Genomic DNA, 24,184 nt, shown 5'->3' on the forward strand with positions numbered 1-24,184 from the left:
CTCAGACCAGGAGGGTTCTAGTCTAGAAGTTTATAGTCTCTGGGAATGTTCCTTGTCTAACAGAAAACAGAAATGTAGATCTGTATTTGGAAGTTAAAACCGTTTTAAATGCTGTGGTTTAGAATGGGAAGGAACTGGGCAGTGATGGCACACGCCTTTAATCCCTGCACTCGGGAGGCAGAGGCAGGTGAGTTCAGTGGTCTACAAAACAAGTTCTAGGACAGAGAAACCTTGTCTTGAAAAAAGGGGAAAGGGGTGCCTTATTTGTCTGTAGGTCTTTCGGATTTTGCTGTCATTTCAGAGGTACAGAAGGGAACGGGAAAAGCCAGAGCAGTGACGAGAGAGAGAATGCTGAAGAGAGATTGCTAACCCTAGAGTGCCTAGGCAGAAGGGATCTTCGGGACCTCAGGGCATTATCCCTGGACTGGAGATGTTGACTTGAGTCCCACTGGGCTCAGACCTGCTCTCTGCCCTGGGAGAAAGCTTGGACTGACTGACTGCCTTTTCTGTCCACCCTCCTAGGTGTCCCTTCTGGTAACCAGACCCTGGCAAACCACAGCATCTCCTCAGAGGCTTTTGCACCTTGGTCTATGCTTCCAGTGGACTGAAGCCAAGGTCCTAAAGTTGGACTTTGTTAAATATTTTGAAATGTATATGAAAAGAACTACTACTGTATATTCAAAGTTGGTTTGCACCAACCTCCTAGCTGCTGTTGAAAAGACACTGTCAGAAACACAAGGCTTGATTCGGCTCCCGGACAGTGAAACACAGTGATTCCTACAGAAACCAAGCCTTCTATATTGGGGGGGGGGGGGGAACGACAGAAGATGGGTAACTGAGAAATACGGGTTTTGACTTAACTTACAAGAGAACTCATCACAAACATATGCTGACAGAAGAAATCTAGTCCATCCTCTCAACCCAGGGACAGTTGGATTCAGCACAGTCAGGAGTCCCAGGGGCCTGGAGAACCCTGACCAGGGCCTCCAACACAGGCAGGGATGCAAACCTGAGCCCTCCACCCATCCTGTTCCCTCACCAGACCCTGGATAGCAATGGCAACGTTTGTAGGATGGGGCAAAGTGGAAGAGATCCCTCTTATGTTTGACCCCACGATGCTGAAAGCACAAGGCCTGGCCTTCCAGGAGGGAGGTCTGCTCAGATGCCTGGCCTCTCTGTGTGAGCAGGTGGGCCAAGGATCCCCGTGCAGAGGGCCTGCACCCTGCCAGCTGTGTTCAGTGAGGGATGAGTGCTGTTTGAAGCAGAGCTGAGAAGATGTGCTGTTATTGAGGTGCAGGTCAGAGGGACAGACACATTAGAACAGGTCGGGAATTACGAACAAAGTAAATATCCGACTAAATACACAAAGTATAAACTGAAACCACATTTACACACCATGTTGTATCTGAGTACTTTTTGTGCCAATAAATGACATCAGAATTTTAAAAACATGTATATATATATATATATATATATACGACTGGCTTTTTAGTCATCATTATTTTGTAAATTCTGTGTCACTGGGCTAGGGATACAACTCCGTGGGAGGCCACTAAGTTAACAGGCACCGGCCCAGGGTTTGGTTCCCAGCATGGTACAGAGAAAAAGGAATCAGGCATGAGAGCGTACACCACTCATTACATGCCAGCTCTAGAGAGGGTAAGGCAGGGAAGCAGAAGCAGGTGTCTCGAAAAACCTAAAAACAAACTGGATCCCCCGGTTCACACCCTAGCCCACTGGTTTGGTAGGATGCTACAGTGTGAAATCAAAAGCCTACATTTCCCTATTGTGAGCCAACCCTGTAACCAGCTACAAGCCTGCAAGGGCGGGGGCACCTGTGCGCACGCGCGCTGGGCCCGCCTCGGTCCGCCCGAACGGTCTCGCGAGAAGAGCCGCCCTAGGACGGAAAGATGGCGCCTCCCAGCCCCCGGGAGCAACATTCCGCGCCGGCGACCAGCGCGACCAAGCCTGACGAGGAGATGGTGCTGCCTGGCTTCCCCGACGCAGACAGCTTCGTGAAGGTGAGTTCGCGGGCCCTGGGGCACCCGGGAGCCCCCTGTTCCTGCCGGGAGCGTGTCTGGGCTTGGGAGCAGGCCCTGCGGGCTTCCGGCGCTCGCCACGGCGGCTTCACGGCACGCCGCGGGAATAGCTGCCGCGGAGCGGGAGCGGGAGCGGAGGGCGCCGCGCTTCCGGTGTGTGCGCGTTCCTCTCTGCGTGCAAAGCCGAGCCCGCGCCCTCACAAGGGCGCCCTTGTCACCCACGTGGCGCTCCCTGCTCTAGCTCGGTTGAGGGGCCCAGCAGCTGGGCCGCTCTCCGCCAGGCTCCCCCCACCGCCGTGCAGACGGCTGTAATCCCAGCGTCCCGCTTGGATGTCACTCGTCACGATTGCCATCGAGTCTCTCCAAGTGCCAAAGCGCATTCACCTCCTTGAGAAGGAGCATAGAGGGTTCCTGTAAATTCTGTGCTCATAAAATTCACGGTGTTGTCATTAGACCTTAACGTGAATACTATCGGTAACAGCCACTTCAGATTGCTTCCCCAAGTCACTGGTTACAAGATGGCCATCTGAAGTGTCTGAGCTATGTATTGTTGATGGATGTGCATCAGAAGCACAAAATACAGTAAATTGTCAAAGCTACCAAGTCTGAACTTCATTACATACATATGTGCCCGCCAATGTTCTAAATGATTTTAGTAGTTCATTTTCCTCCCAATGACTACCATGTCCATTTTTCAGGGGTGGAAACCGAGGTTAGTATAAACAAAATAATTTTCTTGAAATCACAGTTCAAATTAGGAATGGAAATGTAGCTACGTTGGTAGTGTGGCTGTCTGGTACATATGAAGCCTAGGGTTCCAGTCTCACCACTACACAAACTGGATAGGATTTTTGCTTGTGTATTTTATATACATTGGTATTTTGCCTACATCCATGTCTATGTGAGGGAGTCAGATCCCCTGGAACTGGAGCTACAGTTGTGAGCTGCCATGTGGGTGCTGGGAATTGAACCAACCCAGATCCTCTGGAAGAGCTGCCAGTGCTCTTAACCACTAAGCCATCTCTCCAGCCCCTGTATATGGTTTACATACCTGTAATCCCAGGACTCAGGAGGTGGAGGCAGGAGGATCAGAAATTCAAGAACATTTTCAGGCTACAGATGAGATTGAAGCTGGCCTGGGCTATATAAGATATTATGTCTTTTAAAAAAAAAAAAAAAAAGGCCAGGGCTGGAGATACCTGCTGGTACCCAGAGAGGCAAATATAGGGCACTGGATCCCCTGGAGCTGGAGTTGTACATGGTTGAGAGCAGCCCTGTGAGATGCTGGGAACCAAATCCAGATCCAGGTCCTATGTAAGAGCATAAAGTGCTAAACACTCTTAACCCTGAGCCCTCTCCAGCTCCTTGGCATACATATCTTTAAAATCTTTCTTTTTCTTTTTGAATGAATAGGAATGCATGCTTAAAACACATCTTTTTCTCTGGATTTTTCAGTTTGCACTTGGATCAGTAGTGGCAGTTACCAAGGCATCTGGAGGCCTGCCACAGTTTGGCGATGAGTATGATTTTTACCGGAGTTTTCCTGCCTTCCAGGCATTTTGTGAAACACAAGGAGACAGGTTGCTTCAGTGGTAAGTAGTATACGTTGCCTATTATGTTAACTGAGGGAAATGAAAAGAGAGATAATTTTCCTCGTGCCCCATACCTCAATGGTAGGGGTGCCTGGGTCTTAACCCCAATACCAACAACAAAAGAAAGTTCTGGCTGAATGCCAGTAATACTGATGATTGTAAGTAAGGATAATTAATGCCAAGCTAGCCTTGAATTCTTAAGGATCAGCCTTCCTCTGCTTCCTGAGTGCTGAAATTAAAATCACACCTAGCATGATCTATGATTGTTAAAAATAAATTAGCCAGATGGTATTGGTGCACGCCTTTAATCTTAGCACTTGGGAGGCAGATCTCTGTGAGTTTGAGGCCAGCCCGGTCTACTAATTGAGTTCCAGGACACCCAGAGCTGTTACACAGAAAAACCCTATCTCTTAAAAAAAAAAAAAAAAACCAAGGGCCAGCAAAATGGCTCAGCAGAGCAGGGAAAAGGCATTTGCTGCCAAGTCTGATGATGGCCTGAGTTCCATCCCTGAGACTCACATGTAGAAAAACATGTTCTCTGACTTTTACAGGTGGGTAGTGGAACTCACAGGTACACAGAAAACGTCTTTTTTTTTTAAGTCTTTTTGCTAAGTATGATGACTCACAGCTTTAATATCAGCACTTGGGAGGCAGAGGCAGGTGGATATCTGAGTTCAAGGCCAGCTTTGTCTATAGAGTGAATAGGATGGCCAAGGCTACACTTTTCTCATCTATTAATTGTTGGGAGAGATTACCTTGAAGCTATTATTTTGTTTTATGGAGTAAAGGTCTCACTCCTTAAATCATCCAAGTTGACTCCAAACTTGCTGTGTGGCCCAGGCCTTGAGTGTTCAAGCCTCCTGCCTCTGCCTTTCAAGAAGCCAGTATTGAAGGCATACACCACTAGACGTGGCCTTGGGTCTTGTCTCTTAAAGGTTGCTGTGAAAATGCACATTCCATTAATTTCATCTAGACTGCTGAGAACCCTGTGAGCCAGCACTTAGGTTATTTTCCCAGCTTGTAGATTGGTAGAATATAGGCGCACGTGCTAACCTTGGCTTTCCTTCTTTAGCATGAGTAGGGTAATGCAATACCATGGGTGTCGCAGCAATATCAAGGATCGAAGTAAAGTGACTGAATTGGAGGACAAGTTCGATTTACTAGTTGATACCAACGATGTGATTTTGGAGAGAGTGGTGAGTGTTTCCATGTCCACATAAGTGAACTAACAAAAATAAGCTCAAATATTAAAATGCAAGGAGAAAACCCCAGCATTATGGAAAATGAAAAGTGAGTTCAGCCAGGCCTAGTGGCCATACCTATAATCACAGCACTAAGGAAGCAAAAACAGGTGGGTCTCTGTGAGTTCCAGGCTAGCCTGGTCTGTGCAGTAAGACCCTGTCTCAAATATGTATGATTATGATTGTTGTTGTTGTTGTTATTATTATTATTATTATGTGTATAAGTAAGTATACCTGGAAGGCAGAGGTCTTAGGGCCCCCTGGATTAGAGTTACAGACAGTTGTGAGACACCCTGCATAGGTGTTGAGGGCAGAACTACAGTCCTCTGCAAGAGCCAGCCCCATTCGTTCTTTTCAAAAAGTTAAAACTGTTCCACTATGGAGAGAGGGTGTCAAAGTTCAGAGCACTGGCTGCTTTTCAACAGGACCTGGGTTCAATTCCCAGCACCCACATGGCAGCTCACAACTATCTGTAACTCCAGCTACAGGGGATCTGACCCTCTCAACAGACATACATGCAGGCAAATCACCAATGAACATAAAATAAAAATAAATAATTTATGAAAATTTAAATTTCTAATTGGCTAGTTAAAATTCTGGATCCTTAGAGTATACAACTAGTATCTTGATACATGCATTTATCTTCTCTTTGGTGTATGTATTAAGCATGTAACCCTGTGAATGTTCTAATTGAAAATGTCGGGTGATTCACTGTGTCCAGGGAAGATCCTCACTGACCTAGTGCCTCGTCTCCCCATAGGGTATATTACTGGACGAAGCATCGGGTGTGAATAAACATCAGCAGCCCGTCCTCCCTGCAGGACTGCAGGTCCCCAAAACAATAGTGTCAAGCTGGAACCGGAAGGTGAGTGAGCACCCTTGCAGATCCAGTAGAGCCCCCCCTTGGGTTTCACAGGCCTGTCTGATTTTGATTTGCATTTCTGTTGTGTGACCTGCTGCACACACCCAGGTGCTCCCCACTTTCACAGGGTCTCACAAGCACACAGCCACCTGCTCCTCCCTCTGTCACTGGAGCCTCACACGCAGTAACATTCCAAATGTCTGCTTGCTGGGACTTCGTTTCCCTACTGCATCGCATTGCTACGTTTTAGCTGATTTGAATGTGTTGGCCATAGGCAGGAGAATATGGGAAAAAAGCAAAATCTGAGACTTTCCGACTGCTGCATGCAAAAAACATCCTCCGACCTCAGCTCAGATTTCGAGAGAAGATTGATAATTCCAACACACCATTTCTCCCTAAAATCTTTGTCAAGCCCAATGCTCGGAAGCCCCTCCCTCAGGGTAAGTGGTGCAGTGTCGCTCGCTGCTGTTGAGGCCTTCCATTTGACACAAACGTAAAGCATAGAAGTATGTGCCTCCTGTGTGATGCTGTGTTTATCACTGTTTGGGTTTCCAGCGCTCTCAAAAGAAAGGAGGGAACGTCCACAGGACCGTCCAGAAGACCTGGACGTCCCCCCTGCCCTGGCGGATCTCATCCATCAGCAGAGAACCCAGCAGGTTGAGCAAGACATGTAAGTGCATGAGTCTGCTATTTCTCTTCCCAACAGGACTGAGATTACAGGTGTATGGCACCATACCTGACCTTCATGCCTGTGTGTTCTGAGCAATCTCAGGTTTGCAAGTCATCCTTGCACAGAGGCCATGTTAATCTCTTATTCTGTTTTTAGTGTATGTGCTGCCCAAGTGAGCACCAGCCCATGTAATCCTTCCTAGGTTTTTGTTGTTGGGGGTAGGGATGATAAGACGTGGTCTCACACATCCCCTGCTGGCCTCAAACTTACTGTGTCTTCAGGTGTGACCCTGCACTTAAGATCCTCCTGCCTACACCTCCCACGTGATGAGATGATGGGTGTATGCCCTCATCCTCAGGTTTATCTGGTACTGGGCCTGGATCCTGGGGTTTCATTTGTGCTAGACAAGCACTGTAGTAGCCAAGCCCCAGTCCCAGCCCCAGCGGAGCTACCACATTTGTTCACACACATCATATCTGAGCAGCTATGTGCCTTTGGAATGTTGGAATTCATCTGAAGATTTGTGTTGTGCTCACTCAGGTTTGCACATCCTTATCAGTATGAACTGGATCACTTCACTCCACCTGACTCTGTGCTTCAGAAGCCGCAGCCCCAGGTTAGTGTCCAGCCTTGGTTTCCAAGCTGGCATCTGGGAGCCTGGGAAGAGAGCAAAGCATTGGTTGGTCTGGTGCGGTTGTGTTCCCTGCAGTAGCTTTGGGAGGTTGTAGTTGGAGTCAGCCTTTGGACGTAGAGTTCACTCTACCTGGTTAGGGTTGGTCTGTAACATTTTCCTCTCTGTACTCCTTTCTTGATCCAGTTGTACAGATCTGTGGAAGAGACACCCTGCCACTTTGTCTCCTCTCTGGACCAACTCGTGGAGCTCAACGAGAAGCTCCTGGGTTGTCAGGAATTTGCAGTGGACCTAGAGGTACCTTGTCATTGACCTTGAATGAAATTTTCATTCTCCGGTGACTTCATCTACTTGGGAAATCTAAAGTCAGCATGAATTTAAACTCTTGTGTTCTTTATGTTCAGGGGCCTGAGACAACTATTGCACTATAGGTTAGGCTGGCTTTACTATATAGCCCAGGCTAGCCTCAAACTCAGACGCTTCCTTCTGACTTTAAAAAATTTTTTTCCTAAAAGTTAGTCATGTAATTTCTATAGATAACTTTTTAAAACTGGTAGAGGAGGGCTATGGGTAGAGGGCAGGGCAGGACTCTTCAGTTCCATCTCAGAATTTTAAAAATTTCAGAATTAAAAAAGGTGAGGAATGCAGACTACCCTTTTCCCCTCAACTCCCTCTCTGTGTGGTTTAGCATCACTCGTACAGAAGCTTCCTAGGACTCACCTGCCTGATGCAAATTTCCACCCGGACAGAAGACTTCATCGTTGACACCCTAGAGCTGCGAAGTGACATGTACATTCTCAATGAGAGCCTCACAGACCCGGCCATCGTTAAGGTCAGCCAACCTGGCTCCTGCCTGAGGTGGGATTGCAGTGCTTTGCAGAGTACCATCCTCTCTTCCCCTGGGGTTCCGCATACCTAACTGCTTAGTTCTAGACCCCATAAGGGCCTTTACCATGTAGCTTGTTGCTATCTGGAGACATAAGTCATGTTAGTGACTATTTCGGTGAGCACACTCAGTTGGATTGCTTCAACTTAAGGACACACTTGGAGCTAATAGTTCTCCTTACCCATACTATGGCCCGAAAGCAACTGCAGCCCTTAACAGTATACAGTTAAAAGCACAAAGTGCTTGTGGCCTAAATTAAAAGAAGCACGGAAGCCAGGTGGTGGTAGCACACACCTTTAGTCCCAGCACTATGGAAGTATAGGCAGGCAGATCTCAGAGTTCAAGGCCAGCCGGTCTATAGAGTGAGTTCCAGGACATCCAAAGCTACACAGAGAAACCTTTCCTGGAAAAACAAAACCAAAAACTACACACATTCTGGGTTGAGGATGTAATCCAATGGTAAGATACTTGCCTAGCATATGCAAGTCCCAGGGTTCAATTCCTCGTAGTGTCCTGATAGCCCGAAAGCAGGGCTAAGTAAGGAGGGAGATGAATAGCCTGTTGCTGGTGTGAACTGCATGGCCTTGATTGTGCTTACAGGTTTTCCATGGTGCAGACTCTGACATCGAGTGGCTACAGAAAGACTTTGGGCTCTATGTGGTGAACATGTTTGACACACACCAGGCAGCACGGCTTCTCAACCTGGCCCGTCACTCACTTGATCATCTGCTGAGGCTCTACTGTGGTGTGGAGTCAAACAAGCAGTATCAGCTGGCAGACTGGAGGATACGGTCAGTCTGCCGGTGGTGGTGATGTGTGGCTGCAGGAAAGGGTCTGTTGACATGGAAATTAGTGCCAGGCATGGTGGTGCACTCCTTTAATCCCCATACATGGGAGGTAGAGGCAGGTGGAAATGTGAGTTCAAAGACAGCCATGGCTACACAGAGGAATCCTGTCCTGTCTTGAAAAAAGCATTAGTAATAATTGAAACGGTTTCATTATCAAGCCTTACCCTCCTCCTAGCAGTGATGACGCCCTGGCCATGCTCACAGCAGTTAAGTGTTTGCTCCCTTTTCGTAGCTGAGGTAAGAAAGCAGAGAGGATAAGGACATACAGGTGGAGCTACAAGTCACCCCAGGACCACAGCACCCTAATTTTAACCTTAGCATCACTCTGCCCCATGTTAAATAATGGGTTGCCCTACTGAGCTTCAGTAGGTGTCCATATATCGTACATAGTAGTGGGGAGGAATGAATCTTTGGGATGAAATAGGGGCCAAGAAAGTTCTGTCACTCAGCACACAGGCAGCTTGCATGGCTGTCTGTCCCTGGAGCAGTCATTGAAGCTATGTCTCTTGCAACTCTAGCCCTCTGCCCGAGGAAATGCTAAACTATGCCCGGGATGACACCCATTACCTGCTTTACATCTATGACCGAATGAGGCTGGAGCTGTGGGAGAGAGGCAACGACCAACCTGTCCAATTGCAGGTGGTGTGGCAGCGGAGCAGGGACATCTGCCTCAAGGTACCACGTCACCAAAGCTATACAGACACCAGCACGCAGGCTCTGTTTCTGACGGGTTCTGTTTATTTAGTTTTTAATGGCTCTCAGGGCAAAGAGGTGGCTCAGTGATAAAAGAATACCATCTACTCTTCTGGAAGATGAGGTTTCAATTTCCAGCACCCACGTGGCAGCTCCAGTTCCAGGGGATCTGACTCTCACACAAACATATGCAAGCCAAACATCAATGCACACACACGAAAAAAGAAAGCTGGGTGGACGTGCCTTGAATTCCAGTACTTGAGAGGCAGAGGCTGGGTGCACTCAGTACATAGAGAAACCCTATCTCAAAAACCTGCCAAAAAACCCCAAAATGGCTGGTATAACTATTTTATACTTTTATACTTTTTCTCCTGCCATTCCTAATTACCCCCTTCCGACTCTTGTTGGTCATCTTTTTCCAAAGTAACAAGCTCCTCCACCACACCCCCGCCCCCCACCTCCTGCTTTCATGACACCCGTCTTCTATTACTGTTTCCTCTTCCCCCTCTGATGGCCACTATTGCTTTGATCACACACACACACACACACACACACACACACACCATGTATGTCTAGGTTCTGCATCTTCAGGAAAACTTTCAGTACCTATCCAGAACCTGGCTTATTTTAACACTGTGATCTTTATTCCTGAATAAAATTCATTCTGAAGTCAAGACAGGATGGCTCAGTGGATAAACCAGAACACCCCATTTAAAACCTAATGCTGATCATCATCATCGTGGTGCATGCCTAGAAATCCATTTAATCCCAGCACTGGGAGTCAGAGGCAGATAAATCTCTGAGTTCAAAGCCAGCCTGGTCCACATAGTGCATTCCAGGACAGCCAGGGCTATGTAGTGAGACCCTGGGGGTGGGTAACTGTTTCCTTGCCAGAGGACCCTGCTTCCTTTTCCAGCACCCACGTAGTAAGTCACAAAAACTGTCTACAGGGCCTCTGCGGGCATTAGTTACACATGTGGTGCACAGACATGCAAGCAAAATACCCAGACACAAAATAAAAAAATAAATAAGTTGCACTTTGCTGATGGGGAAGACTGACTGTTAGCACTTTTCAGACACTATTTCTGTTTCTTCCTTTGAGAACTTTCATCAGTTCACTGTCCTGTTTGTTTATTGATTGAATGATTGGGATTTTTGGGTTTCAGTTTTGCAGGTACTTAAAGGTACAGAACGCTCAATGCCTTTGGGCATTCTTTGTGTCAAGACATTGTCAGTGTTCGAGCTGCCACAGTGGATGGACCTGCTAGGTTTTCCTTGCAGTGCCAAGAATGAATTCAGTCCAGAGCCTCACACACGCTAATTGCAGTCTCCCACTGAGCGCTATATCCGGCCTTTGTTTTAGGTGGCTTGTATGTTTTTTGTTTTTGTTTATTTCTTTGTTTTGTTCTTTTAAGGACAGGGTTTCTCAGTGTAGCCCTGGCTGTCTTAGAATTCAGTCTGTAGACCAGTCTGACCTGAAACTCACAGAGATCCACCTGCCTCTGCCTCCCAAGTGCTGGGATTAAAGGCGGGCATCACTACCACTGACTGGGCTTGTTTCAGTTTTTAAGACAGGGTCTCACTAGTTAACCCATCCTGGCCTCTGGCTTGTAGCCCTCCTGTGTTAACTTCGCAAATGCACCACCAAACCCTGCTTTACCATTAATGCAAGGAGCCTGGGAACAATTTTTATTCCATTGATGATGCTTTTCTTTTTTTTTTTTTTTTTTACGGAGCTAAAGATGAAACCAGGTCTTCATGCCTGCTGGGCAAGAGCTCATACACTGAGACTTTCCCCACACTCATTGATCTTGAATATTCTCTAACGTTTTGCAGAAATTTGTGAAGCCCATCTTTACGGATGAGTCCTACCTTGAACTGTATCGAAAGCAGAAGAAGCATTTGAACTCTCAACAGCTGGCAGCCTTTCAGCTGCTGTTTGCCTGGAGGGATAAAACAGCTCGCAGGGAGGACGAGAGCTATGGGTGAGGGATTGGGGTTCTTCAGTGCTTATGGGCCCACCGTTTCTGATTGTAAAGGCTGGCTACTGTCTCCTTCATTATAGTGTTTAGTGAACCTTACTAGTTAAACATAATGTGATCCCGTTGTGTGTTTTGTTCCAGATATGTTCTGCCTAATCACATGATGCTGAAGATAGCTGAGGAGCTGCCTAAGTAAGTTCAGAACTGAATAACTTGCTCTCTCAGTGGCTCTCAGTCCCTCACAGCTGGGCGCTCTGCTTGTGGCTGCCCGAAGCTGTACTCTGAGAGGTTGGTGCCCCCAAGCTTGGAAGGTAGCAGGGCCCAGGGAGCCACAGTCCTTGCCTCAGGGCTCCTGGGTAAGAACTAAAACTTGTAAACTGACACGTCTCCATAGCTAGTCCTTAAAGAGAACTATCCCACATTCTTGTGTCTGTGTCTCCAAATTAAAGCCTCACCATTTTTAAGCATACTGTTGTATTAATTGGAGCACAAACAGGAATGAGAGATTAGAAAGCTCTCACAGTTTGTAAGATAACTAGAGGAATGGACTGAGAATTGGTGCAGTAAAGATTACTAGTGCAGGTGGCTGGCCTCGCCTGACCTAGGTAATCTTTTAAAACTTCTGTGGCCTTTGTTGGGGGTGGGGCTGGGTCCAAGGGTCCTCACTCCATGACCAAGGCTGGCCTGGAACTCACCACCGTGAACTTCTGATCCTCCTACCTCTAGTTCACAAATGCTGGGCTTGCAGACCTATGCCACCATTCTTGGTTGAATGTGTGATGCGGAAGGAACCCAAGGCTTAAAACAAGCCACACAAGCACTCTGCTGAGCAAGCTGCAGCCCGTCCTGCCCAGTCATTGTAGTCAGGAAGCTGGGAAGGAAGGGCTGTCTCTCCATGATGAGCTGAGTTTTTGTCCTTGTTTTCAGGGAGCCGCAAGGCATCATAGCTTGCTGCAACCCCGTACCACCTCTTGTTCGGCAACAGATCAATGAAATGCATCTTTTAATCCAGCAAGCTCGAGAGATGCCCCTGCTCAAGGTATGCAGTGTTTGATCCAGCAGGCCCATTCTTCAGCACTTTCCTCCTGTGGCCTCCTAAACCACCATGACGAGTAATAATAGCTTGGAAAGCTACGGGGTGTGTCCTGCTTTCATGTTACTAGTTTGGGGCTGGGGGTTTTGAAGTGTGATTTTATTTTTTGATTCTGGGTTCAAGCTCAGAACTTCCTCATACTACACAAGTACTCTTCTTAATTATTCTTCTTAATTATTGCCCAAGCCCATAGTGTGTTTTTTTTTTATGTCAGTCATAAACTAAGCCTTATTCTTTATATATTTAGGTCTTTTTGATAATTTGATAGCAAATAACTGGGCCATTTAGTTGTTATGATAAAGCCGTTAATTTGGGGAATGAGTTGAGTAAGTCCTGGTGTAGAGAACTGGCGATGGAAACCCAAACCTGAAGCCTGAGTGTACACGTTTGGACCAATGTGGAAAGGGCTGGCCGAGAAGGCTCCTGGCATGTAGCAGGTGGTCAGGAAGTGCTGTCAGTCATTGCTGAGGCTAAGAGCTGCCGATAGGTGTGTGAGGATTGGGGGCAGGGTCCAGGACCACAAACTGAAGTCACAGAGGGGAAGGAAGAGAATTATGGGTAGAATGGGAATTCAGAAAGTCAGTTTTTATGAAGAAAATGCTAAAGTATACATAAACATGGGTGGAAGCAGAACATCCCACAGCAAACAGGCATAGCCGGGCTGCAGCCCGAATGCAGGGCCAGGAGGGCCAGGAGTTCAAGGTTCTAATGAGTTTGAGGCTAGCCTGAGCTTCATGAGACCCTGTCTCCAAAAAAAAAAAAAAAAAAAAAAAAAGCTATTATCTGGTGTTGGTGGCGCACGCCTTTGATCCCAGCACTCCAGAGGCAGAGGTGGATCTTTATGTGTTCGAGGACAGCCAGGGATACACAGAAATTCTCAAAAAGAAAAAAAATGTTCTCCTAGGACTGAGTACGTAGTTGTGAGGTAGGGGTTGACCTCTCATCCCAGCACCGCACATACATACACAAAAAGCTTTCTTGGTTTTCTGGTTGTATACGTAGAAAGCATGCTGGCTGCCTAAAGACTCCTCCAGACTCTCTGGAAGCCGTTGCCCCGTGCCACCTCCTGACTAGAGAGGCTGACCTTTCACTTAGTCATGCTTGAGCACAACATAAGTGGCAGTGTGGGTGCTGACGGTGAGGGTTGAACGGTTGTCTCCGGACATTGGAGCAGAATGTGGTCTGCTGAGTAAACATGTGTCGTTGACTTTACACAGCTTTCCTCAGGTTCTTTTTTTTTTGTTTTTTGTTTGTTTGTTTTTTGAGACAGAGTCTCAAGTAACCCAGGATGGCTGGCCTTGAACTTCTGACCCTCCTGCTCCCACCTCTGGCCTACTGAAATTCTAGGCATGTGCCATCACACCCACTAGAGAGTCAAACCTGGGGCTTCCAGCATGTAGGCAAACACTACCAACTGAGCTACATCCCGGCCCTCCTCTTCTTCCCTCCTTAGTCTGAAGCTGCAGCTGGAGTGAAGAAGAGCGGACCACTACCTAGCGCCGAGGTACAGTGTCGCGGCTGCTGTCTCACCTATGGGAGGGGTGGGGACCACAGTCCCTGACAGGTCAATGCCGCTCCACTGGCCAAGGGCTCCTGGCTGCCTTATGAGTTTTACATGTGGTCTGCTGGTTTCTCTTTGATGCAGAGATTGGAGAATGATCTCTTTGGACCCCATGACTGCTCCCACGCCCCTCCAGATAACTACCCGATCACCCCAACTAATGGTAAGATGGAGGCCCTCTGGACTTGCAGACAGAGAGAGGCAGTTTCCTGGACCCAGTCTCCACATGTCTTGACCTTGCTGGCTTCTGTGTCTCTAGGGTCTGTGCCACTTGAGAAACAGCCAAGTCTCTTTGCTGAGGGCAAAGAAGGGACCTCTTTGGATGCCAGATGCCTTCTTGCTACAGCCGTCATCACTCTGTTCAGTGTGAGTAACAAGAAAATTCTCCAAGGTGGCTCAGGTTCCTGGTGTCGGGTGGTCTCTGCCTGGAATTATATGTGTACATTTGAGACCAGTGTCAAAGGTAAAGCTAGAGAGAGGTGTGGATAGGCAAGCTCTGGGCAGGGAGGGTGTCTCGAGCACTGGATACGAAGAAACCCTAGAGGACAGCCAGGGCTGTTATGTAGAGAAAGCTTGTCTCAGAAAACCAATGAAAGGAAGAAAGAAACCTTCGAGGGAAAGTGCCTGGTGAGGAGGCATGGGGTTGGGTGAGGGACAGGAGCTGGTCCAATCATGGCAGAGGACCACATCTGCTGGATGACCAGCAGGGCTGGACAGTGTTCTTCTGGACTTGGAGTTTGTGCCGTGTACCCCATCCTGAAGATACCCAGCATCGGCTGCATGCACTGTGAGGGAAGGAGGAGAAAAGTCTCGGAAACACAGTTGTGTGTCAGCAGCCAGTGTAGGCCCTTGGGAGTGTGGCTGTGATGTGTCCGATCTGTCTGCTATCTCTGGGCTGCTTGTTTCCTTCTGTGATGGCAAGGCCCAAAGGACTAGAGGGTTGGCTCTGTGGATAAAGTACTTCCCATGCAAGTGTGAGGACTACAGTTTGGAGCCCCAGAAACCACCAAAAAGCCAGATGCTGTAACACACCTCTGCAATCCCATTTGCACCTATGGTGAGATGGAAGGTGTTCATGAGCCAAGTAGCCTGGTGTACATAGTGATGAACAAGAGACCCAGCCTCAGATCTCCGCCCCCCCCCCCCCATTCACTTAATCACAGCATTTGGGAGGCAGAGGCAGGTGGCTCTCTTTGAGTTCAAAGCCCAACCAGGGCTACGCAAAGAAACCCTATCTCAAAAAGACAAAAACAAGAAATTATTTTTAGGCTTGGGTCTTACTGTGGTGATTCATGAAAAGAAGGTCTAGGTGTCTTTGCTAGCACAGGCTGACAGGCTGCTGTGATTCAGCAACTAAATATGTGGACAGAGGTTTTCTTTCCTTGTTTTCATTTCCATCGGAATCTCATTCTGTAACCCAGTATGGCTCAAACTTGCCGTTCTCGCCTGCTGCTCTTGCAGAAGATCTGGGTTCGGTTCCAGCACCTATATGCGGCTCACAACCATCTGTAGCTCCAGCTCCAGAGGATCCAACACCTGACCTCCATCAGCACCAGGCACACATGTGTTACACACATGCAAGCATGCATGGCGAACAAAATGCTCATGCACATAAAGTTTTTTAAAAAAGAAAGTCAGGCCAGGTGGTGGTGGCACATGCTTTTAATCTCAGCCCTGGGAAGGCAGAGGCAGGTGGATCTCTGAGTTCAAGGCCAGCCTGGTCTACAGAGTAGAGTGAGTTCCAGGACAGCCAGGGCTTTACAGAGAAACCCTATCTCAAAAAAACAAAAGACAAAAAGAAATCTTTTGGATTTCTTGTGCTTTAGCTTTCCAATACGTGAATTAGAAGCTTGTGCCCTGCTCCTAGCTGGTGTTCATGAGCTTGAGGCTGCACTGACATGAGAATCTGTGTTTAGTCTGAAGAAGGCTCTACTGCCTCTCTACTGTATTAAAAAACAAACATAACTTCAAGAGGAAAGCAGAGTTTGTGAATCCAGTTGGAAGCAACGTTCTCTTGTATGTGCTCATTGGTTCCCTGTCTAGACCTATAATAAATACTACATTTTACATTCTGAAGTTAAGACTTCAAATTCTTGGGCCAGGTGGATCTGTGTCTTTACCCCTGCTCTTCCCCTCTTAGTGATAGGGCTTTTCAAGAGCAGAAGATGGTAAAATACCACCGGCTTTGTGGGTTGTGGAGGCTGTAAAGAATTGTTAGTTCACTTGCTGGGTGTATCAGCTCAGGCCTTTAATCCCAGAAGCAGGTGCATCCACATGAGTTCAAAGCCATCCTGGTCCTCATAGCTCAAAAAAACTAAGTAAGACTTCATCATTTCAGGCAATTAACCCTCCCTGGTGTGGACCCAGGAAGGTGTCCTGTTGCTACAGCATGGTCATGGTTAGAAGTCATGGGTTTGGTCTGTCCTTGCAGGAACCTAGCGCTGAGGAAAGTGGAAAGACCCCACTGACGGTGGCACAGAAAAAAGCCCAGGGCATAATGGAGTCCTTTGAAAACCCGTTTAGGATGGTGAGTAGTGCAGCTGCGAGAGGCCAGCAGGAGCTGCAGGGGACTGTGCAGCCGCGCCTCCTTTCACCTGGGAGGAAAGCAGGACTGTGGAGGGGGAGCCCAAGCCCAGCGTGTCAGTCGTCCGTGGTGTCCAGGTCGGGACTCTGGAGTTGAGGCCTTGTGGGGTCACACTGGCAATAGTAGCACCTGTGACAGGCGAGGCTCCTGCTCCTGGCGTCTGCAGTGACTGTTTCCCCTTCTGCAGTTCCTGCCTTCTCTGGAACACAAGGCCCACATCTCTCAAGCAGCAAAGTTTGATCCTTCTTCAAAAATCTATGAAGTAAGTAGCTTCCCAAGCTTTGGAGCAGTCACTCTCAAGGGGCTCCTGACCTGAGCGGAGCTCCCATCTCAGGCGGGCTTTGTAGGCCGCTGAGAACAGAGGAGAGGCCAAACTGTAGCCCAGTCCTCGGAAGCCTTTGGGAATCTCCAGGACAAAGGGTTTGGGGCTGGGGACAGAGCTCAGTTAGTATCGTGCTTGCCTGGCTGGTATGGAGCCCTGGTTTGATCCCAGCATCACATAAAGCTGGAGTGGAGATGCACACCTGTAATCTCAGCACGTGGGAGGTGACAGCAGGAGGATCAGAAGTTCAAAGTCATCTTCAGCCACATGGTATGTTCTAGGATAACCTGGGGGGTCTGTGAGGCCCTGCCTTAAAAATACAAGAAGAAGAAGAAGCTGCTCTGGTCCACAGGCCTATCAAAGTAGGATAGTATCTGTCTAATGTATGAGAGCCTGGGTTCAAGTTCAGCACTGCAAAGGAAACAATAACAAAACTGTTCTGTGTTTTTCTAATGGAATAATTTATACATAATAAAGTACATAAATAATATAGTTTATAACACTTGTACATGTGTATGTCACTTCAAGGCTCTTAAAGGGAGCAGCTTGAATCTGAAGAGGCACTACCTTGCACTGTGGACAAGAACGCCCCTCCCTCCCACAGGTCTACTCTGTCTGGGAGGCGGCATGTTGATTCAAAGCCTCCGTTTCCCCTGTAGGAAGGATGCTTTTGATGACACCCAACAGCACAGCCCTGTCACTGGACAGTACTCAGACAGGCCTGAGTCCTGTGTTAGGGGTTATTTAGCCTGCTGCTTTTAGAAATGGAGAGTCCCAGAGCTAGCAAGATGTCTCAGTAGGTAATGGAGCCCACACCATGCCTGAGAACTGAGTTCAGTCCCAGGGACCTCTATGGTGAAAGGAGAAAACTGACTCCTTCACACATGCGTTTTCACCTTCACACATGCACACTGGTGCACGCGCGTGTGTGTGTGCGCACACACACACACACACTAAGTGAATAAGAGAATGAAGATGGCTGGGTGGCTGGCTGTGATAATGCACACCTTTAATCCCAGCACATGGAGCAGAGGCAGGCCGTTCTCTGTGAGGCCAGCCTAGTGTACATATGAAGCTCTAGGGGAACCAGAGCTACATGGTGAGGCCTCAAAAGAAAAGAAGAAAAAGATAATAACATTAAAACTAGAAAAGAAGAAATGGGAAGTCCAGAACTTGAAGACTTTGCTCAGTGATAGTAAACTCTCTTAGCAAGCACAGGGCCCTGGGTTTAGGCCCAAAACAGGCCAGGCATAGTACCACATCTTCAATCCTAGCATTGCAGAAGCCGGTGGATCTCTGAGTTCAGGGTTAGCCTTGTCTACATAGCAGGTTCCAGGCCAGCCAGGACTACATAAGGAGACCTCTTTCCCCCTCACAAGAAAAGGTGGGGCACTGGAAATAGGGAGTCTATAGTATATAACTGTAAACCCGGTACTTGGGCAATGGAGGCAAGAGAGTGGGTTTAAGGGCATCGTTGGCTGCATAAAACCTTAGATGTCAGCCTTGACTCCAAAGCCAAAATAAAAAGAAAGGCAAAGTGAGTGGGCTTTTCTTCATCCCCTCCCTGGTTGTGGCAAACCCTTAGGCTGTCCATCCTTGTGTTCTTCTTGGTCACATAGATGTGGACCAAGGTCACAAGCTATAAGTGGGACAGAAAGGAAACACAGGACCAAGAGGAGACACATCTTGAGCCCAGCTTTGTTTACTAACTGGGCCACTGGGCAAGTGACTAAGGCTTCCTGTCCTGGAGGGTAGGCTGGACTGAATGAGATGTTTGGTATGAGCACATGCAGCCTGGTGTCTGGGGTTCAGATGTACTTTGTCCTCCTTAAAGCCAGCAAGTGTGGTGGCTCCAAGTGTGTGTGTGTGTCATTATTAGGTTAGCATGCCATCGGTCGCCTCTCAACAACTAGGCACTCCTGAGTTCCTGAGTTTAAGCAGGGGTTTTACTGGCTTTGGTTTTTAGGTTTTGGTCAATTGTCTATTTTCATTATAGATCAGCAACCGCTGGAAGTTGGCCAGCCAGGTCCAGAAAGAACCTAAAGAAGCAACCACGAAGAAGGTAGCTGAGCAAACAGGTAGTGTTGGAGTCCTTGTAAGTTCGGGGTCCTTTGTCAGGGTGTGGTTCTGTGTTGCGTGAGGACCCTCCAAAATGACATGTCAAGGCCTGGGTGGCAGCAGGAAGGTCCAGCCTCTCTGATGAACTGAACATCATCAAACAGCCATACAAAGGCATGTTGATTGATTGTTACACAAAGTTTTTCAGATAATACCAAGGTCCCTAGTCTGATCCCTGTGTCTCTGTAAAGGAAAGTATCACATGCCCTCATGACTTTAGTCCTCTATTTGTGTCGTTTGCATTACATGATAATCCAAGAGCCTCAGGTGTGCCAGAGTTGTCTTGTGACCAGAGTCATGCAAAGACTGCAGTGCCCCTTCAGAAAAACAGTTCTCCACAAAGATTCAAAGTACTTCTAGGAAACAAGTTTTCATTCTCGTGTCTACCCCAGATACAGCGACTCTGCTATGTTCCTACAGTAGTCTTTGAAGAGACAGCCCTAGCATATCAGTCTGATGGAGGAAGTTGAGTGACAGGTGTCTAGTAGGGCTCCAGGCCCTCACTGACAGACAGGGCAGTGGGCAGAGCAGGCTCACCCTCATGGAGTTCACTTCCCCTGGGGGTGGTACACAGTCACTTCTGCGTCTTCCGCCCTTATAAAGCAGGGGTGTAGAGAGGGAAGAGCCAAAGAATGTGCTGTGGGTGCTGGTGAGAAAAGGCAGGCTAGGTGGGTCACCTGAAGTGACAGGCTGGTGTGGGTCCAGGGGGAGAGTGGACTGAGCCAGAGTCCAAGGTCCCATGTGGTAACTGGCTGGCATGCCCAGACAATGGCAAGGCAAGACTGCCCAGAGTACCCAGGGAAGAGGCTGGCAAACAGGCAGGGCCTCGGGACTGGCTAGTCCTTAGAGCGACTGGGCAGGGCTCTGAGCCAAAGAATCCAACTGATGCAAAGTAGAAGACAGCCCAGGCCTAATTAAGAATTGTAATAGATGACAGATTTGATGCCAGAACCTGGACTCATCCTTTCTTAGCACCTGTAAGCTACTAGGCTTCCTGAGAGGCACAGGCAGGATGAGCCTGTTGTTAAAGCCAGAGAGCACTGAGCTGAGCCCAAGGTGGAGGGAGGGCAGCATCGCTGGCCCTTGTGCCCAGGTTAGGTAGGCAGATGACAGGCAGGAAGTCCTCAAATGGTTTTCTCCCCCCAGCTTCTCGGAAACAGGCAAAGGAGGAGTGTGCAGCTGCTGCGTTGGAACAGGCCATCCCAGTGCGGCAGCAGGCTGTGGTATGTGCCCCCTTTTCAGAGACAGATGCCCCTGGTATACTCAGGGTTTTCCAGGACCATTGTCAGGGGGCTCCCTCTACACCCCAGTCAGTGCCCATCTCTCTTATCAAATCGGGTGATAATAGAATTCTCTTAAGATTTCTTCTGTCTTTGGTAAACCCTCATGGCACTGGGCCATGGCCTGGCCAAGGACAGAGCACAGGGGCATTGCTGTGCCCACTACCCTGGAGAAGCCTTTTTGTTCTATAGGTGGAGGGGGTTTGACTGTATGTCTTCAACATCCCCTGTCCCCCATTCTGCCCCTCTCTAAGACAGGGTTTCCCTGTGTACCCTGGCTGTCCTGGAAGTCACTATGTAGACCAGGCTGGCCTTGAACTCAGATCCACCTGTCTCTGCCTCCAAAGTGCTGAGATTAAAGATGTGTGCCAGTACTGCCCAGCCAAGACTTCTTTGTTCTTACCACAGCCAGACCATCCTAGAATTCATTCTTAACCTCTGCCTTAGGTGGCCTGATAACATTGCCAGTTGGGAACTTGCTCCAGCTAGCACTAGCTAAGCATGGCTGTCCCTGAATTCCAGCCTCAGCTCCCATCCCTGCTGCTGGGGCAACTTGAGTCTGCAGCTAATACAGGTTAAGCGTCCCGTCTGATGCCTGAAGTGCCCGCACGTGGAAAGTTCCAGGTGTGGAATTGCCTCAGGCTCTGCGTCTGTGAGCTGCTGAGTGACTTGAGGCTGGCCTGAGGTGTGAGGCTGCACACCTCACAATGTGCAGATGGCGTGGAAGTGCGGGGTCTCTGCTTGCACATGGTGCATCCCTTCCTGCCTGCTCTCACCTCACAGCTAGAGAATGCCGCTAAGAAGAGGGAGAGAACCACAGGTGACCTGAGGGCCACAGAGCAGAAGCAGGAGAAGAAAAGACTGAAGAGCGCCAAGAAACCCAAGCACCCAGACCCCACAGGGGCAGATTTCAGCCCTTACGACTACAGCCAGTCAGACTTCAGGGCTTTTGCTGGTAAGGACAGGAGGACACACCAAGGACTGTTTGCTGTGGGAGGAGGTCAGAGTGCAGGGATATAGAGTTCTCCCAAGGCCACAGCATCAGGACTAGTTGAAGATACTGTTCACAGAGCCACACATAGAGGGACCTCTTGTGACCCCTTAGCCTAGTGGCCCCTGTGCAGTGAAGGGTGTACATGTGACACTTACAACTGTGCAGCAGCCTCTAGAGCTTGGAAAAGTGGGGAAGCGGGACTGGACAGTCCACACCGAATGCTGTCAGGAGTGTGGCCTCGGCCCACATTATCCTGACATCTGCTGATGCCATACTAGCCTGGGAACAGACCTGTGGATGGCATAGTTTCTGGGCGGCCGGCAGCTCCTAGAGCATAGGAAAGGCATAGAGAACTGATGCAGGCGCTTCCTGAAGCCTGGAGCCATTTGTGTTTGCTCACCGCATGATCACTCTTACTTTCAGGGGACAGCAAATCCAAGCCCTCCTCCCAGTTTGACCCAAATAAGCCGGCGCCTTCTGGCAAGGTAAGGCTGTGGCCTGCAGTGCTCTGGCTACGGTGACCGTCCAGGAATCCCTTGTGCCCCTTTTCCTCGCCTCATTTCTTCTCAAGTAGAGACAGTGATTTTTAAAATTTTATTATTAACATGTAAAAGTGCAAAAAAGTCAGAGGGCAACGTTTGGAAGTCTGGCCTTCCACTGTGGGCTCCAGGGCTCTGACTCAGGTCACCCGGCTTGTGTAGCAAGTGCTTCATCTGCTGAGCTGTTGTGCTGGCTCCCGTGTCAGCAATTTAAAAATACAGTGGACTATAGTTTTCTTTGTTGGTGAGGGTGGGGATAATATGTTCTGTTTGTTGAGATGGAGTATTGCGATATAGCACAGGGCGGCCTAGCGCTCACTCCGTATCGCAGTGCTGTGATTACAGGTGTGTGCCAGTGCCTGGCGTGGCATGCCATTACCCAGGATGTACTTCAGTCTGCCGCCCCGCACAGTGACGGGGCTGCATGTATAACCCCTGCCTATATCAGGGCCATGCTAGCCAGGCTGAATTTGAAGTGTAGTAAGTAAGCAGTGGGCAGGACTGTGCAGCTCACCTGTCCCTGTCACAGCTCAGCCTATCAGGCCACATGCTGGGGTGAGAACATCTTGCCCAGGGCTGGTGATCCGAGGTTGGTGTAAAAGTTACTACTTTCTCTTTCAGAAATGTGTTGCAGCCAAAAGATTTAAACAGACGGTGGGAAACAAAAGCATGTCCTTTCCAGCTGGGAAGTCAGACAGGTAGGTGGCATGGTCCCAACAGGAAAGCCAACCACAGTACCCGGGAACAGCAAGAGAGTGCAGATCAGGGGTTTCAGCTGCACAGAAGCCAGACCTCTGTCACCCGGAAAGCAGGAACAGACATGACCTGCTTTATGTCAAGTTCACACCCACATGGCCTCAGATCCCAGCCTTCTCCTGTTTCCCTTTTTTCTTTTTCCTGGTTTTTCAAGACAGGGTTTCTCTGTGTAACCTTGGCTGTATTTGAACTCACTCTATAGACCAGGCTGGCTTTGAACCCACAGAGATCCAAGTGCCTCTTCCTCCCAAGTGCTGGGATTAAAGGCATATGCCACCACTGCCCAGTCCGTTTCCCTTTCTTACACTGAAGTTTCAGAGCACAGGGATGGGAATTTTTTGCAACACCAGCTTGTTTCTTGGGGATGAGAGAAATTAGCAAGTGGGCCATCACCAGTGAGTGTTTTCATAGCATGAACTTGAGGTCCGGTTCCCACACATGAAGCAGATCAGACCTGCTACCACAGACACCACACAACTCAGCACCCAAGCATAGGCCTCATGCTGCTCTGCTGCTCCCTTGCTGTGTGTTACTGAGATTTGCACAGTTCCTAAACCTGAAGAAGTAAATCTGGTTTTCATCTATTTCCACAGAGGCTTCAGGCACAACTGGCCAAAGAGATAGTGTTGGAGAGACTCCTGGGGCTGCGGGCAGGGATACTTTGTACAAACCCATTTTAAAACCATTAAAATCCATTCCTTCTGGAAGAAAGCTGGGTCTGACTTCATCTTTTGCTTTCACCCCAACTCTGGCAGAAAGGACAGTCTCAACTCTCTCAGAGACTGAAAGAGGGACATGCCTGAAGAGCGTACCAGAAATCCAAGGCCACACACACAGGGTGCCTGCCACTCAAGAGCCGCAAGGTGGCTGGTTTGCCCTCAGCATCTGAGAGGCTCTGTGGGCTGCTGGTGGCCAGTGTGGCCGTGGGGCAGCTCTGCTCAGCTACCTAGGAAGCACTCTTGGGGGAGCCACCTGTGCCTCTCCCTCAGCTCTTGGCTTGGGGGGGTCGGGGGATTGGGGCATGGTCTCACTGCATCATTCAGTCATGGCTGGCCTAAACTTAGAGGCCTCCTGCCTCCTGAGGGCTGGGCTCACAAGTGTCTGCGTTACATTTGGCAGTACATACATGCAGGCAAAAATGTCAGTACACATAAAAAAATTAATACATTTGCAAACAAAAGGTTTTTCTGGTGTACACACACATTACATATATATATAATATGTAATTATATAATTATATATATTATGTATATATATAATTTGTTTTTGGTTTTTCAAGACAGGGTTTCTCTGTGGCTTTGGAGGCTGGCCTGGAACTAGCTCTTGTAGACCAGGCTGGTCTCGAACTCACAGAGATCCACCTGCCTCGGCCTCTGGAGTGCTGGGATTAAAGGTGTGTGCCACCACCCAGCTGCTTTTGGTTTTTGTTTTTTTTTTTTTTTTTTTTTAAATGATGCTCTCTGTATAACTGCCTGTATGCCTGCAGGCCAGAA

The 24,184-nt window shown here is 48.5% G+C and overlaps 2 protein-coding genes across 3 annotated transcripts in view; both read left to right on the forward strand.

The window, feature by feature from the left end:
• Mtor (mechanistic target of rapamycin kinase) overlaps positions 1 to 812 on the forward strand; it is a 105,826-nt gene extending 105,014 nt beyond the window's left edge. Inside the window, exon 58 of the mRNA XM_051173945.1 lies at positions 523 to 812. Coding sequence (XP_051029902.1) covers positions 523 to 538 — 16 coding nt within the window. The 3' untranslated portion in view covers positions 539 to 812. The remainder of the gene's footprint in view (positions 1 to 522) is intronic.
• Positions 813 to 1,860: 1,048 nt separating this feature from the next.
• Exosc10 (exosome component 10) lies at positions 1,861 to 23,402 on the forward strand. 2 transcript variants are annotated; one of them, XM_051174011.1, is made up of 25 exons: positions 1,862 to 2,021; positions 3,495 to 3,631; positions 4,704 to 4,827; positions 5,633 to 5,737; positions 6,009 to 6,174; positions 6,290 to 6,404; positions 6,945 to 7,020; positions 7,222 to 7,332; positions 7,724 to 7,867; positions 8,522 to 8,712; positions 9,288 to 9,444; positions 11,299 to 11,447; positions 11,586 to 11,636; positions 12,372 to 12,483; positions 13,991 to 14,041; positions 14,183 to 14,261; positions 14,358 to 14,464; positions 16,530 to 16,625; positions 16,870 to 16,944; positions 19,001 to 19,082; positions 20,269 to 20,345; positions 21,186 to 21,357; positions 21,820 to 21,881; positions 22,557 to 22,633; positions 23,285 to 23,402. In XM_051174011.1, the coding sequence occupies exons 1-25, from the start codon at positions 1,911 to 1,913 to the stop codon at positions 23,313 to 23,315; spliced, it is 2,658 nt and encodes an 885-aa protein (XP_051029968.1). In that variant the 5' UTR covers positions 1,862 to 1,910; the 3' UTR covers positions 23,316 to 23,402. The 2 variants fall into 2 exon arrangements, with proteins under 2 accessions (XP_051029969.1, XP_051029968.1); XM_051174012.1 differs by lacking the exons at positions 19,001 to 19,082; positions 20,269 to 20,345; positions 21,186 to 21,357; ... (1 more) ...; positions 22,557 to 22,633; positions 23,285 to 23,402 and adding an exon at positions 17,176 to 17,504 and having other exon boundaries at positions 1,861 to 2,021.
• Positions 23,403 to 24,184: the final 782 nt, after the last annotated feature.

This window comes from Phodopus roborovskii, unplaced genomic scaffold (genome assembly GCF_943737965.1).
Source record: "Phodopus roborovskii unplaced genomic scaffold, PHOROB, whole genome shotgun sequence".
Classification (NCBI taxonomy): domain Eukaryota; kingdom Metazoa; phylum Chordata; class Mammalia; order Rodentia; family Cricetidae; genus Phodopus; species Phodopus roborovskii.

Coding starts and splice junctions, on each gene's coding strand:
- Exosc10 (XM_051174011.1), top strand. CDS start 1,911: ATGGCGCCTCCCAGCCCCCGGGAGCAACATTCCGCGCCGGCGACCAGC. Junction 6,405..6,944: donor CAGCAGGTTGAGCAAGACAT/GTAAGTGCATGA, acceptor GTGCTCACTCAG/GTTTGCACATCCTTATCAGT. Junction 16,626..16,869: donor TTGAAAACCCGTTTAGGATG/GTGAGTAGTGCA, acceptor CCCCTTCTGCAG/TTCCTGCCTTCTCTGGAACA.